General features: G+C 35.4%; 1 protein-coding gene across 1 annotated transcript; it reads right to left on the reverse strand.

Moving 5' to 3' along the window:
- Positions 1–1,644: 1,644 nt before the first annotated feature.
- Positions 1,645–2,554, reverse strand: LOC133098986 (olfactory receptor 8A1-like). Its single transcript, XM_061202446.1, is given in 2 exon segments — positions 1,645–2,143; positions 2,145–2,554. Coding segments are annotated over 2 exon segments (909 nt in total).
- Between the last annotated feature and the right edge of the window lie 14,162 nt (positions 2,555–16,716).

Below are 16,716 nucleotides of genomic sequence, written 5' to 3' on the forward strand. Positions count from 1 at the left end.
AGAGGCAAAACTATGGATCAGTAGGGAGATGGGTGGTTGCCAGGGTTCTGGGGGAGAAAGGAATGGGTAGGTAGAGCACAGAAGAGTTTTAGGACAGTGAAACTACACTGTATGAAACTATAATGGTCATGCATATAATGGATACATGTTATTATACATTTGTCCAAACCCATAAATGACAACACCAACCCTAAATGTAAACTATGGGCTTTGGGTGGTAATGATGTGTCAAAGTAGGTTCATCAATTTTAACAAATGTACCACTTGCATAGAGGAGGTTGTTAATGGAGGAGACTATGCATATGTGGTGGGCAGACAATACACGGGAAATCTTGGTACCATCTTTCAGTTTTGCTGTGCACCTGAGACTGTTATTAAAAAAAAAAAAACTGCTAAAAATAGCAAAAAAATACTGTGAGCATTTAGTTTCCTGTATTAAATCCCTTTCTGCTTGAGAAATTTAGGATTATTCATTTTTCTGTGTCTGAGTGATGAAGTACTGTACCTAAAATAATTAAAAATGACAAAAGACTGATAATTAGTTCAGTATTATTCTAAATAATTATGAATGACAATGAAAAGAATGCCCACAAATCTTTGCAGTGCAAAGTAAATAACTCTTTAACACACTGTTTCAATCAAATGGTGGAAGACATTTTATCCCATGCCAACTGGATTTACTGAGTCATACTGGCAGATGTGGCAGAATGTCAGTTATTTAGAGTGGAGAAAAGACTACAGGAATGTCTAATATTCCTTGGCTGTCAGGGAGCTGTGGGAACATAGTGGAAGAAAGGGAAGTTATTTTCAGGAAACATTTGAAATTCGAAGGTTATAATTATGCTAAGATCAATAGGCTGCACAGAGAGACTGTTGGCCAAGAGAGGGAGGATGATGAACTATCGGTGTGAATCTCAGTGTTAACTGTTTACCAGCTATGTAATATGAGAAAGTTACCTAACCTCTCTAAACCAAAGTTTCCTCATCTGAGAAATGAGATAATTTCATAAAACACTTAGAAGATTGCCTAGCATCCATGAAAGTGTGATGTGATTATGATGGTGATGATGATGATGATGATGATAATAATAATAATAATTGAGTGAAGAGACCATTTAAATAATCGTGGCAGGAATGAGATAGTAATAATATAATAAGAAAGAGAAAAGAGGGATAAAGCTGGGTTAAGAAGGAGACTATTTGCTATTTCTTGTGACTTTTGAATTCATCTCTATTTGTCTGTGTACTCTCAAGTGCAAATTATTTTTAGTTTGGGTAATACTTCTCTATAGAGGAGAATAAATCAACGGACAGCTCTCTTAAACTCACTGCTGAAAGTTCTAAATTTATGTTATAAACAAGATACATGTTTACCAGAGGACAAAGGATAAACCAAACAAACAACTGATCCCAAAAGGAAAATAAAACATGAACTTCAAACCAGCAAGATTCACGGCACAAGAGATGTGAAAGAGAGAAAGGGAAAAGGAAAAAATGAGTAAATGCATTCAATCAGTCATGTTGAGAAATGGTTGTTCTCTATTCATGTGTGTATAAATGTTTAGAGGGTTTCTCCCCTATATTTCTCTCCCAATTTTCAACCTGAGAAAGAATGGCGACATTTGCACCTAAAGAGTTTTCTCCTTATGTTTTCTGCGTGGCAGCATTTACCTCCTTATTCCTCAAGCTGTAGATTAGGGCATTCAGCATGGGGATCACTGTGGTACAGAACAGGGAGACCACATTCTCCTGGGCCAGGGAACCGGCTGGGGAGGGTTTTAAGTATATGAACGAAGTACACCCATAAAATAATCCCACAGCTGCAAGATGGGAGCTGCACGTGCTGAAGGCTTTGGACCTTTCTTCTGTGCAGGGGACATGGAGGATGCTGGAGAGGATGAAGGCATAGGAAACAAAGACTGTTAAGCTGGTGGCTATGATGCTAAATCCAGACAAAAAGAAAGTTGTAATCTCAATATCATAGGTGCTAGAGCAGGAGAGCTTCATGAGCGAGAAAACATCACAGAAGTAATAACTGATGAGGATCTCACAATAGGACAGTTTCAACATGAGGCCAGTCTCTATGGTTGAGCCAATGAGCCCCATGACAGAGACCCAAGCCACCAGCAGGGAGCAGACTTGATGTCATGATGATATTGTAAAGCAAAGGGCTGCAGATGGTGACATAGCAGTCATAGGCCATGACTGTGAGCATGTAACACTCAGCAACGACAAACACCAGGAAGAAGTAGAGCTGGGACATCCACCCTGCATAGGAGATGACGTTCTTTTCTGACACAAAGTTCACCAGCATCTTAGGGGTAGTGACAGAGGAGTAGCAGAGATCCACGAGTGACAGGTTGCTGAGGAAGTAGTACATGGGGATGTGAAGCTGAGCATTCAGGCAAATCAGTGTTATCATGCCCAAGTTCCCTATCATGGTAACCAAGTAGATCCCAAGGAAGAGGAGGAAGAGGAGGACCTGGAGCTCTGGCTGATTTGTTAAAGCTCCAAGAATGAACTCTGTCACTGTAGAGTGATTTTCTGCAGCCATTCTCCTCTGGGACCCCTGTGGAGATAAGAAAGAAGAGCCTATGAAAGGATATATACAGTCAGTCCTTGCTGTCAGCGGATACACATCCCAGGATTCAATCAACTCCAGACTGAGGACACAGAGGTCTGTCTTCATTGTACTATGTCATTTTATATAAGGAAGTTGAGCATTGGTGCAGCAGCCCCTGCATATACTGAGGAAAAACGGTGAATGAGCCTTTCTGGTGAGGCTAGGTACTAGCCTCTGTTCCTGAGTGAGTGATCTTGAACTCACTTTTTCCTAATTGTTTCTCTCTTTACTCCTTTTAATATTTTCTAGGATTCAGATGAGTTTGGCATGGTCTGAAGAATATGAAGGTGGGGAAAAAAGGCCCATCCCTGGAGCTTTTACCACCCTCATGTTTCTCAAGTACCCTGAAGGTAACGAAAAGTGTGTTTTATTTATGGGTTTGGGGTTGAATTTTTCTCCAGAAAGAGAAAGTCCCTTGTCATCTATGCAATCCCAAAATATTACCCATAAAATGAAAACATGCGGTCACCTTATCTCAAATCCAGGTAGTGTGGGCTGGTAGTTAGAGCCCTTCCAATTACTGAGTGACAAATCAGTTTCCACATTTGAGAATTAAATGGAGTTACAACATCAATTTCCAAAGTTCAGAAATATAGTGGAATAATATACATGGAAATATTTTCCAAATATTCAGTTGCTATACAAAGATAAATTTTCATTAGGTATCCGGAATGTCTCCAAATTTTTCATTGAACCTGAGGTCCAAGGATAGTTATTCTTAGTTTTAATTACACATAAAAATCACCTGCTGAGATTTAAAAAATAATGATATCAGGTTTCTACTTACAGTAATTCTGATATATTGGCATGTTTGGGGCATTGAGCACTATGTTTCTCGGTAGGCGGCAAAATTCAGCTAAAGGTAGCAAAGATTTTTTTCCCAGTTTTGTGCTTATTGGAACCAGAATGATTTTGTAGTTTGAAATTTTGGCATGGAATGCAGTTTATCCTGAGTCAAATAAAGTTCCTGAGGAAGAGTCTGAGACTGATTGTTCTCCACTGTGTTGAAAGAACTCAGGAAAAATTCAGCTTGGATCAGGCTTAGGAGTAGGTGGAAGTAGAAATATAACACAATACAACTTACGGATCAAGAGCAAAATGATTTGAGTGGGATGTGGACATTTTCCTTTGTCCCCTTCTTGCCTTCTGGTTGCTTCACCATTTTTCTATTTCTACGCTGTTGATTTCCAAATTACTACTTATTGTTTGTCTGTTTTTAGAGTCAACCTATGATCAAGAAGATTTTTAACTGATGGTAATTATATGTAGATGCCCAAGAGATTCCTTGGAAGAAATCTTGGTATAGCTAAGTCAAAATGCCAGTTTAAGTTGGTCTTGAGATACACCTCCTTTCACTGGGCATCACATGTTCTTGCGATGAATTTTTCTTCATTTCTCCTTTCTTTCCAATGAGAAAAAACTGAAGGAAACAATATGTAAGAGCAGAGAGTATTTTTCTGCTGATAAATTGCCTTCTAGAAGTAATTTGGTAGATTCTGTTGAGAAATTGTCAAGTGGTAAATGTAAATCCAATCCTTAGTTTATGGACGAGCAAAGAAAAGTTTCATGTGAGTGAAAAAAAACATTTTTTTTAATCTGAAGATTTCAAAACATATTCAGAGTAGTTAAAAGTTAGTGAGTGTGCTTGTACTTCCACCCATGAAGGTACTTCCACCCACTCATACTGGAATTGTATTTACACCATAAACAACCAGAAAACCAGACAAGGCCTATGAAACAACCATTTCCAGACATTTGACAACAGGCAGCACCAAACTGATTCCTGAGAGGAGGGAAAAATACATCGGAAGCCCAACAGTTGTACCAATGATTCCATGCCACACTCCAGGTGGACAAATCCAGAAAGGATGAATATTGCAAAACGTAGAACAACAACTAAATAATAAAAAAAACTATAGCTGGGGCTTCCCTGGTGGCGCAGTGGTTAAGAATCTGCCTGCCAATGCGGGGGATACGGGTTCGAGCCCTGGTCTGGGAAGATCCCACATGCCGCGGAGCAACTAAGCCCGTGAGCCACAACTACTGAGCCTGCGCGTCTGGAGCCTGTGCTCCGCAACGGGAGAGGCCGCGACAGTGAGAGGCCCGCGCGCAGCAATGAAGAGTGGCCCCCGCTCGCCACAGCTGGAGAAAAGCCCTCGCACAGAAACTAAGACCCAACACAGCCAAAAATAAATAAATAAATAAATAAATTTATAAAAAACAAAACAAAACAAAAAACTATAGCTAATAAGCTAACAGTGGAGATAAAATATAATCATCAAAAGAGTCAGTCCAAAAGTAGGCAAGGAAAAAGAAAAATCGGAATAAAGGACAGTTGCAAGATGGTAGATTTAAACTAAACCGTGTTGATGACTGATTTAAATGCAAATAGTTTAAATATTGTAATGAAAATGCAGAGATAGTCACATTGGATAAAAGGCATTACCCAACTATATGCTTTCTCAAGAAATCCACTTTAAATATAAAGACACCAATAGCTAAAATTATAAGTATTGAAAAAATATACCAAGCAAATATCAACGAAAGAAAGCTGAAGTGACCATATCAGCATTAAGGAAAGTAGATCTCAAAGCAAGGAATATTACTAGAAATAAGAAGGAACATTTCAGAATGATAAAGGAGTCAGTTCATTAAGGTGACATAAGACTCCTAAACAAGTTCACCTATTAACAGGGTTTCAAAACACATGAACCAAAACTGACAACTGAAAGGAGAATATACAAGTCCACCATTACTTCAAGATTGCAATACTCTTTATTTTTATTAAGTGATGGAACTAGTAGAAAAATTAGTAATGACACAGAAAACACCCACAAATTGGCATTTTTGGAACACTCCGCACAGAAGCAGCAGAATACACAGTCTTTCAGGTACACATAGAAGAGTTTTCAAGATAAAACCTATTCTGGGCAATAAAACAAACCACCGTATCTTTCACAAGGTGAAATCAGATACAGTATATGAACCCTCACCAAAACAAACTATAAATAATTTATGGAGAGATACTCGGAAAATCATCAACTAGTTGAAAATTAAACAGCATACTTTAAAATAACATATGGGTCAAAGTAGTCATAAATTAAGTTAGAAAATAACATTTTGACCGGAATGAACATGAAGATACATCAATCAAAATTTTTGGAATGCTGCTAAAACAACTCTAAGAGGGAAACTTGTCATTAAATGCCATTTTAGAATAGAAGGAAATTCTAAAATCATTCACCTAGGTTTCCACCCTAATAAACTACAAAAATAATCAGAATTTAGGAAATAATATACATAATCACAGAAATCAGTGAAATAAGAAACAGATAAACAGTAGAAAGAAATCAATGAAATGAAAACCAGTCTTTGAAAATATCAATAAACTAAAAAATACCTAGCCAGAGAGAGATATGGGGGGGAGGGGGGAGAGAGAGAGACAATCGTATATAAAATATAAAGAGCAGAAATGAGATGAGGTATCTCAATGTCAAGACTGGGACCTAGGATAAGAGAGGATCAAACACAGGAGAGCAGCAAAGGGAACTCTAGGCGAGTGAGTCCAGAAAGGACAGAGCATGGAGGCCTTCAGGAGAGAAATGAAATTGGGAGATTGAATCAAACGTTCAAACATTTGGAAAATAATAGTAATCGGTACTTAGATAGTATGGAGCATGAGAAAATATAAAGGAGTGATATTTATTATTGGGCAATTATCACAATTCCAGGAAACTTACAAGTAGTACAAATAAGGAATCATAATCAAAAGTACAATATTTGGCTCTGCAGTGATGATTCACTGCAGAATTAAGTATGATAATAAAGTCTGCATTATCATAGTTCTAATCCTGTAGGCATTAACTACTGAGAATCAAAAACTGTATTATACTGTTTGGGGAGAATAGGGAGGGGTCCTGAGGTGGGGGAGTGTTAGATAATTCTGCATCTACATTAAGTGGAAGTAATGCATTCAACAAATACTTATTAATAACTATTATGTCTTAGGTCCTATTTTAGGCCATGAATAATGTCTAAAATAGTAAAATCCTCAAAGAGCATGATAAGCTATAGTGAAGAAACATAGAGGTAAAAACCAGAGGAAACAGATATTTGAAAGTGGTTTCCTCTGGGCAGCAGAGTGGACGTGGGGATGCTTGGGGGAGGTAACTGTTAGTTTTCATTACTACTCTTTTAGTAGCATTTGAATTTTAAAGTATGTGGGTGCATTATTTTTTAAAAATAAAAATTGATTAAAATACTGTGTTCCCTTGTAGTTTTTACTGGTAGCATTAATGTAGATTGTATTTCTAATAAAAAGGCATAATTGTGTTAAAATATTATATTTGACATTTAGTGTGGTAGTTAAAGGTGTAGACTCAAAAAGCAGACAGAGCTGGGTTAAATTCCAGTTCTGACTTTTACTATGTGATTTTAAGCAAGTTACGTAAACTTTTTACTTCTAAGCATTCTTTTTTTTTTTTAATACTCAAAATAGACAATCATTCATTTCTCTCTGAACAATACAACAAAAATGAAGATTGTGTTAGGTACATTCAGAATTCTTACAAAAATTATGAGGGCCAGTCACAGAATAGAGTTGGAAGGGAAGAAGCCACCCCTGTAAACATTTTGCTGAGCATGTGAATGTAAAATTCATGGAAGGTCAGAGATAATGCATTTATCATACAAGGAAGCATCAACTTTCACGAGCACTGGACTCTGTCACTTAATGAATTTCTCCTAGAACTGGGTCCTGCTGGACTTCAATGGAACTGAGGTGCCATTCATATGTTTTTTAATAAATTTTTATTGGTGTGTAGTTGCTTTACAATGTTGAGTTAGCTTCTGCTGTACAGCAAAGTGCATCAGTTATACATATACATATATCTACTCTTTTTTAGATTTCATTTCCATTTAGGTCACCACAGAGCATTAAGTAGAGTTCTCTGTGCTATACAGTAGGTTCTCATTAGTTATCTATTTTATATATAGTAGTGTACATATGTCAATCCCAATCTCCCAATTCATCCCACCCCTCACCTTCCCCTTTTGGTAATCAGAAGTTTGTTTTCTACATCTGTGACTCTTTTTCTGCTTTGCAAATAAGTTCATGTCTGTAAATTGGCAATAATGATAATAATAATATCTACCTCACAGTGGACAGCCCCTAGCCCATAGTATTGCATATACTAAGTGGTCAACAATATCTATTATTATTAATTATAGCATCAGATCATACTATCAAACCATGACTCTACTGTCTTCAGAGACAAAATATACAAATAATAGACATGCTCTCCAGGAGGCATGCACCAATACGTATGGAGATGATACTCAGAGACATCCTATCTCTGAGATGTATTTCTAAGCTGAAAAAATTTATATTCCTGCTATTTTAATTTTCTCCTCAAATAATTACTAATATTTTTATAATCTTTTACTGTACACATATTTCCTTTAGAGACTAGTCTCAAGTACTACTCCCTTACTTTTTTTTTTTTTAGTTGAATAATTGACCTACAACACTATGTTAGTTCCAGGTTGAAGTGCTGAGATTTTAAGGCTTCCTCAAAGGTCACAAAATTTACTAGTGGTGACTTGAAACTTGAACCTAATTCTGCTGTCTCTAAATCTGTGTACCCTTTCCTCTCCTTTGGTTTGTAGACTTATAAATCCACACAGCTATGGCTATGGCAATATTGTGGCTGCACAATATTGAGGTGTACTCTTTATTTCTTAGTATGAGGAGAGCATAGAAGAAAAGAGAGATGCTACATTATATTATCTACTCTCCAGGACAGGGTTCAGCAAACTCAGTCAAATCCAGCTCACTGTCTACTTTATAATGATAAAGTTTCATTGGAGCAAAGCCATGTTCATTCCTTTATGCATTGTTGATGCTGCTTTTCCGGTAGAATTGCAGAGTTGAGTAGTGGCAACAGAGTCTGTTTTGCCTTCCACCATACCATGCTCTCTTGCTATAACTTGTCTCTTTGTGGCACTTTATTTTTATATTTTAAATAAACTTAATTTAGTACCTTAAGGCCAAGGAGTGATCTTATTGCTATATTTCCAGATTTTTTTTAAAATTACAAAAGCAATATATCTGCATTGTAGAAAAGTAAACATACAGATTGGCAAAATCAAATCATCATATTCTAATGACTAAGAATCTAATATTGCTATGTATATTCTACTAGATCTTCTATGCATATATGCATTTACATATATGTGTATTATTATACATGTTTCTTTTTTTTACTAAAAGTGAGCACATTATACCTTTTGGTTTGTAACCTGCTTTGTTGTGCAGCATTAAAAGACATTGACTCACTTGCTCAGCAACAACAGCAATAATATTACTTGTGTTCATTTTGGCATTGAAGGTAATCTGCATTCTCATAAATTTTATACCTTAAATTATTGGCAGTGAGATAACTAGTGAGTAACTAGTAACAGAATTTTGAATTGTATTTCAATTTTTTAAAAAAAGAGATAGACAAATTTCATCTAGATAGTGACAGTAGATTTAAAAGATATCTTTCATATCCCCTTCCCTCAAATTGGAGTCTCCAAAAATAAGGAACAGAAAATCCACAAAAATATATCATTACCAGGAATCAAAGTTCCTTATACAACAGAATATTGTTAAAAAGCAGAGATTTTATTTCCTGACTCTTGACATGAAAACCTTTTCTAATGAATAGAAAATTGTTGGCAACAGAAATCTAAGTTTTATTCCTGTAATCTTCTAGCTAATGTTATAAATGAGCTCAAAATTTCTTATTAGTTGCTAAAAATCTTACCACTAGTTTTATCATCTCACCAGAAGCTCAGAATTGCTGCTAATGACAACGATCAGAATTAAGAAAACAACTATATTTCCTTTGCAAGTGGGGGAAAAGCACCAAGAGAAGGGGGATATATGATTGAAAAGAGTATATATAAAAGGTCTGTAGTAGAAATGGTAATTCATGGAAGTTATTTTGTTCTCATCTTACACAATTGCCTTAAAACTATAATTGAATACCTGTGTTGAGGAAAACTGGAACATTGTTACCTGGAAATCTTAGGAGGTACTTTGTTTTCAGTGATCAAGAAATAAATACCAGAAAATAGAAAGCTACAAGATTTACATCTATTTCCAGTGAAAGGGGTGAACACAGTCATAGAAATGGGTCACTGAGATTGGGAGCACTGAGTATGTTTATATATAGGTAGAATTTCTCCTGGAATGCAGCCACTCCAGAGACTGGGTCCTCATTGAATGAGCAATTAGTCTGGGTTTACTCTTGCAGTATGAAAGATGTTTTACCTCCCAGGTGTGTTAATTTTTCTTCTAATGGGAGAGTTACCCTGTAGCCTGGTACGTTTGGAACCTCATGTCAGCACTAGGACATTTTTAGCTTCATCATTATCATCATCATCATTACCTTGACCACATCAGTCATTACCATGAATATCATCATCACCTTCACCAACATCATTGCCTTTGCCATCAGTAACTACCATCCTGGTTACTATCCATCATTAGTTTTCATCTTTATGTACAATAAACTATATTTATGGTCTTTATTATTAAAAGGCTTTATTTTATATCTTTTTGTATTGGACATTTCCCCATAACCAAATTCACTGAATTTAGTTAAAAAAAAAAAAAAAGCCTGTAATTTTAGTTAACTGTTTTTTTCATCAAAATAGAATAAACTTTACTGTATTTTTTGGTAATTAACCTTTCTTAGTTTTATATTTTTCATTTTATTATTTTTACTGTTTTATTGAGATATGATTGACAAATAAAAATTATATATATTTAAGTTGTACATGTGGCTTTTTAGGTGTACAATGTGATGATTTGACATATATATATATATTGTGAAATGATTACCACAATCAAGCTAATAAACATATCCATCACCTCACATAGTTACCTTTTCTTCATGCTGAGAACACTTAAAATCTACTCTATTAGCAAATTTTAAGTGTGTAATTCAGTATTATTAACTATAGGCACCACGCTGTACATTAGATCCCCAGAACTTATTCATCTTATAATTGAAAATTTGTACCTTTGACTAACATCTCTCCATTTCCCCCACACCCAACCCCTGGCAAACACCCTTCTTAGATTTAAAGGTTAAAAAATACTTAATGCTACCCATGTCTGTTTAGTAATTTTGGTTATCTAAAGTTTGTTCATGGCAACAAGATCCCCTGTGTTTTTAATCAGTTAATAGCAGTGTATCTGCAGCTTTTATACTTGAAATCAGATTGGCTATAGAAAAATTAATCTTCCTTGGTTCACATTTAATTTTTTGAGTATCTAAAATGTATTACTCCATTTTCTTCTTCTGTAAAGCATGTTGTCAAAACATCTGATGACACTGCAGCCTGCCTGACAGGTGACTCTGGAAGCCACTGGAGTGAGACATATGACTTTTGATGCAGAGGAGAGGAAGGAACTCATCAAGGTGGGCATATTCCCTAGATCCACTCTGAAAGGGACTGAACTTTTGGCAGCAGCAGCAGCAGCAGCATCCTCTCCAGCAGAAGAGAAGTAAAAGGGTGGAGCCTTTGTAGGTGAATGAAGATAAGTTGCTATCAGCGTAAAATGGATTGTTTAATCTATGAGATGTTTTATGTAGGTCTTGTGGTAACCACAAAGCAAAAATCTAGAGTAGATTCTTGAAAAATAAAAAAAGTGGGAGACTGAGCATACTGCCATGGAAAACTACCAATTTAAAAAGGTAGGCAGAAAAAGAAGGAAAAAGAAACAATGGAGATACAAACCAACCAGAAGGCAAATAGTATGATGGCAGTAGTAAGATCCTTACATATCAGTAATTACTCTAAATATAAATAGACTGAATTTACCAATCAAAAGTCACAAAGTGGCTGGATAGATAAAAATAAAACCCAACTATATGCTGCTTACAGGAGACTCATTTCTGCTCTAAAGACACACATAGGCTCAAAGTGAAAGGGTGGAAATAGATATCCATGCAAGTGGAAACCAAAAGAAAGCAGGGATAGCGGTACATATATCAGACAAAATAGAGTTTAACCAAAAATAATAATAAGAGACAAAAAAGGTCATTACATAATGATAGAGGAGTCACTACATCAAGAAGATATGATAACCATAAATATATATGCACAACATCAGAGCACCTAAATCTACTAAGTAAATACTAACAGATCTGAAGGGACAACAACACAATAATAGTAAGGGACTTTAATACCCCACTGGGAGCAACGGATAGGTTTTCCAGACATAAAATCAACATAGAAACACTGGAATTGAAGCATACTTTAGACTAAATGAACTTGACATATACAGAACATCCGACAGCAGCAGAATACACATTCTTCTCAAGTGCACATGGAACATTCTCCAGAATATACCATATGATAGGATGCAAAACAAACATTAGCAAAATTAAGAAGATTGAAATTATACCAACTATCTTTTCTGACTACAGGGAGAACCTTCAAGATGGTGGAGGAGTAAGACATGGAGCTCACCCTCTCCCAACAGATACATAAAAAATACACTTACATGTGGAACGACTCTCACAGAACATCTACTGAACACTGGCAGAAGACCTCAGACTTCCAAAAAGGCAAGAAAATCTCCACGTAACTGGTTTGCTTTCTGCTTTTGACTTGTTTATTGTTTTTAGTTTAGTTTTATTGTTTGTTTTTGTTTTGGGGTTCTTTTATTTGTTTGGTTGTTCTCTTCTTTTTTGTTTGCTTCTTTTTTCATTTTTGTTTTGTTTGTTTGTTTTTTGCTTTTAACATTTGTCTTAGGGTTTTGTTTGTTTTCTTTTTTTTTCTTTTGATTGTTGTTGTTGCTGCTTGTTAGTTTTTGACTTTGGTATTTGTCTTGGGTTTTATTTGTTTATTTTCTCCCCCCCCTTTTTTTTTATCTTTTCTGACTACAATGGTATAAAACTAGAAATCAGTAACAAGAGGAAAGCTAGAAAATCTAAAATATGTGGAAACTAAACAACACACTTCTGATCAACTATGGGTCAAAGAAGAATCAAAAGAGAAAAATTATCTGAAACAAATGAAAATGGAAATACAACATATCAAATCCCATGGGATCCTGCAAAAACAATTCTGAGAGGAAAGTTTATGGCAATAAATACATATATTAAGAAATTAGATCCATCAGGAGATGAATGGATAAAGTAGATGTAAGATATATATATATATGTGTATATATATATATATATATATAGAATGGAATATTACTCAGCCATAAAAAGAATGAAATTCTGCTATTTGCGACAACATGGATGGACCTGGAGTGTATTATGCTTAGTGAAATAAGTCAGACAGAGAAAGACAAGTACTCTGTGTTATCACTTATATGTGGAATCTAAAAAAATAAAACAAATGAATGTATGTAACAAAACAGAAACAGACTCACAGATACAGAGAACAAACTACTAGTTACCAGTGAGGAGAGGGAAGGGGGAGGGGCAATATAGGGGTAGGAGATTAAGAGATACAAACTACCATGTATAAAATAAATAAGCAACAAGGATATATTGTACAGCACAGGAAAATATAGCCATTATTTTGTAATTACTTTAAATGGAGTATAATCTATAAAAATATTGAATCACTATGTTGCACACCTGAAACTAATATAATAATGTAAATCAACTATACTTCAATAAAAGAAAGAAATTAGAAAGATCTCAAATAAACAGCCTAACTCTACACCTCAAAAGACTAAAAAAAGAAGAACAAATTAAACCCAAAGTTAGCAGAGGAAATGTAATGATAAAGATCTACATGGAAATTAATGAAATAAAGACCAGTGAAAACAATTGAAAGGCTCAATGAAATTAAGAGCAGGTTCTTTGAAAAAATAAACAAACCTGACAAACCTTTAGCTAGATTAACTTAGAAAAAAAGAAAAAGGACTCAAAAAATAAAATTAGAAATGAAAGAGAAGACATTTGTAATGTCTTCATCACATGTACAGAAATACACAGGATCATAAGAGCAAACTATAAACAATTATATGCCAATAAATTAGATAACGTAGAAGAACTGGACAAATTCCTAGAAACACACAAACTACCAAGACTGAATCAGGAATAAATAGAAAATCTGAACAGACCAATAATGAGCAGAGATTGAATCAGTAATCAAACACCTCCTGATACAGAAAACCCCAGGACCAAATGGCTTTACTGGCAAATTCTACCATTTAAAGAAGAATTAATATCAATCTTTCTCAAACTCTTTCAAAAAGTTGAAGAGGAGGGAATACTCCCAAACTCATTCTATGAGGCCAGTATTACCCTGATACCAAAGCCAAATAAGGACTCTATAAGAAAAGAAAACTATAGACTAATATCCTTGATGAATATAGATGCAAAAATTCTCAACAAAATATTATCAAACCAAATTCAAGAACACATTAAAAGGTTTTCACACCATGACCAAGTGGGATTTATCCCTGGGATGCAAAGGTGGTTCAACGTATGCAAATCAATAAACGAAATATATCACATTAATAGAATGAAAGATAAAAATCACATGATCATCAGTGTAGAGGCAGAAAAAGCATCTGACAAAATAGAACATTCTTTCATGATAATACAACAAATTAGGTATAGAATGAACAAATCTCAACTTAGTAAAGGCCATATACGACAAAGCCACAGCTAACACACTCAATGGAGAATAATTGAAAGATTTCCCTCTAATTTCAGGAACAAGACAAGCATGTCTAGTCTCACCACTCTTATTCAATGCAGTACTTATTCAATCCTAGTCATTCTTATTCAATCCTAGCTAGAGCAATTGGGCAAGACAAGGAAATAAAAGACATCCAAATCAGAAAAGAAGTAAAAATGTTGCTATTTGCAGATGATACGATTTTGTATATAGAAAATCCCAAAGAATCAACCAACAAATTTTTGGAACTAACCAATAATTTCAGTAAAGTTGCAGGATATTAAATTAACATACAGAAATCAGTGCATTTCTATACACACCTGAAAAGGAAATAAAGAAAACTATACCATTCACAACAGCATCAAAATCAATAAAGTATATAGGAATAAGTTTAACCAAGGAAGTGAAAGATCTGTACAATGAAAACTACAAGACTCTGTTGAAAGAAATCAAAGACACAAAGGAAAAGGCATACCATGTTCACATAGATCAACGGAACAAAACAGGGAGCCCAGAATTAACCCCCCGGATATACAATCAATTAGTATTTGACAAGGGAGCCAAGAATGGGGAAAGGATAGTCTCTTCAAGAAGTGTTGTTGGGAAAACTGGATAAATACATGCAGAACAATGAAACTGGACCACTATCTTATACCACTCACAAAAATTAATTTTAACTTAAAAAACTTAAAGATAAGATCTGATACCATAAAACGTCTAGATGAAAATATAGGGAAGAATCTCCTCGACACTGGTCTTGCAATGATTTTTTGGCTATGACCCCAAAAGCATAAACAACAAAATCAAAAATCAAAAACAAATGGGACTACATCAAACTTAAAAGCTTCTGCAGAGCAAAAGACACAATCAACAAAATAAAAAGGCAACTTACAGAATGGGAGAAAATATTTGTAAGTCACATATCTGATAAGGGGTTAATATAAAAATATATAGAGAATTCATACAACTCAATAACAAAATATGATTAAAAAATGGGCAGGGCTTCCCTGGTGGCGCAGTGGTTGAGAGTCTGCCTGCCAATGCAGGGGACACGGGCTCGAGCCCTGGTCTGGGAAGATCCCACATGCTGCGGAGCAACTAGGCCCGTGAGCCACAATTGCTGAGCCTGCGCGTCCGGAGCCTGTGCTCCGCAACAAGAGAGGCCGCGATAGTGAGAGGCCCGCGCACCGCGATGAAGAGTGGCCCCCACTTGCCAGCAACTAGAGAAAGCCCTCGCACAGAAACGAAGACCCAACACAGCCATAAAAAAATAAATAAAAATTTAAAAAAAAAATGGGCAGAGGAACTAAATAGACATTTTTTTCTGAAGAAGACATCCAAGTGGCCAAACAGTTACGTCAACATCACTAATCATCAGGAAAATGCAAACAAAACCATACTGAGATATCATCTCACACCTGTTAGCATGGCTATTATTAAGAAGACAAGAGATAACAAGTGTTGGTGAGAATGTGGAGAAAAAGGAACCCCTGTACACTGTTGGTGGGAATGAAATTTGTTCAGCCACTATGGAAAACAATAGGGAGGTTCCTCAAAAAATTAAAAATAGATTTACCATATGATCTACAGAAATTATGCTGAGCAAAAGAAGCCAGATCAAACCCCACAAAATGTGTGACTCATTTTATGAAGTTATAGAAGAGGCAAAGCTAATTTAAGGTGAAAGAAAATCAGGCTAGTAGTTTTCCCAGGCGGAATGAGATTACCAGCATGGAACAAGGGAAATTTTCTGGAATGATTGAAATGTTCTATATTAAGATAATGGTGTGAGTTTCAGAGGTGTATCTTTTTGTTAAAAATGATACAGCTAAGATTTGTGTGTTTCAGTGTACATAAATTTTACCTCGGAAAGAACTGTCACCATCATCATCGATTGAGGTTAGGAAGCCAGTGAGGTAGAGATGATATAAGATTGTCATGATGCTGATATTGTTGAAACTAGGAGGGATACGGAGAGATTTATTATACTCTTCTGTTTACTTTTCATCATTTGAAATGCTCCAAAATAAAAAGTTAAGCAAAATTAACTCAAAATGGGATACTGACCTAAATATTAAGGCAAAACCAGTAAAAGTCTAGAAAAAGACATAGCAGAAAAGATATCTTCACCACCTTGGCCAGACAAAGAATTTTAGATAGAACAAAAATGCACTAACCACAATATAAATTGGATTTCATAAAAACTGAGACTCTGTTCCTTGAAATACACTAAGAAAATGAAAAGCAGGCCACTAACTGGGAGAAAATATTTTCAAAATATATGCAAAATACTTATACCCAGATTATATTAAGAACTTTTATAACTCAATAACAAGAAAACACAGTAGCCAAGTAAGAAATATATAAATAGCCAAATAAGATATATA

The sequence above is a fragment of the Eubalaena glacialis genome, chromosome 10 (assembly GCF_028564815.1).
Source record: "Eubalaena glacialis isolate mEubGla1 chromosome 10, mEubGla1.1.hap2.+ XY, whole genome shotgun sequence".
Taxonomy (NCBI): Eukaryota; Metazoa; Chordata; class Mammalia; order Artiodactyla; family Balaenidae; genus Eubalaena; species Eubalaena glacialis.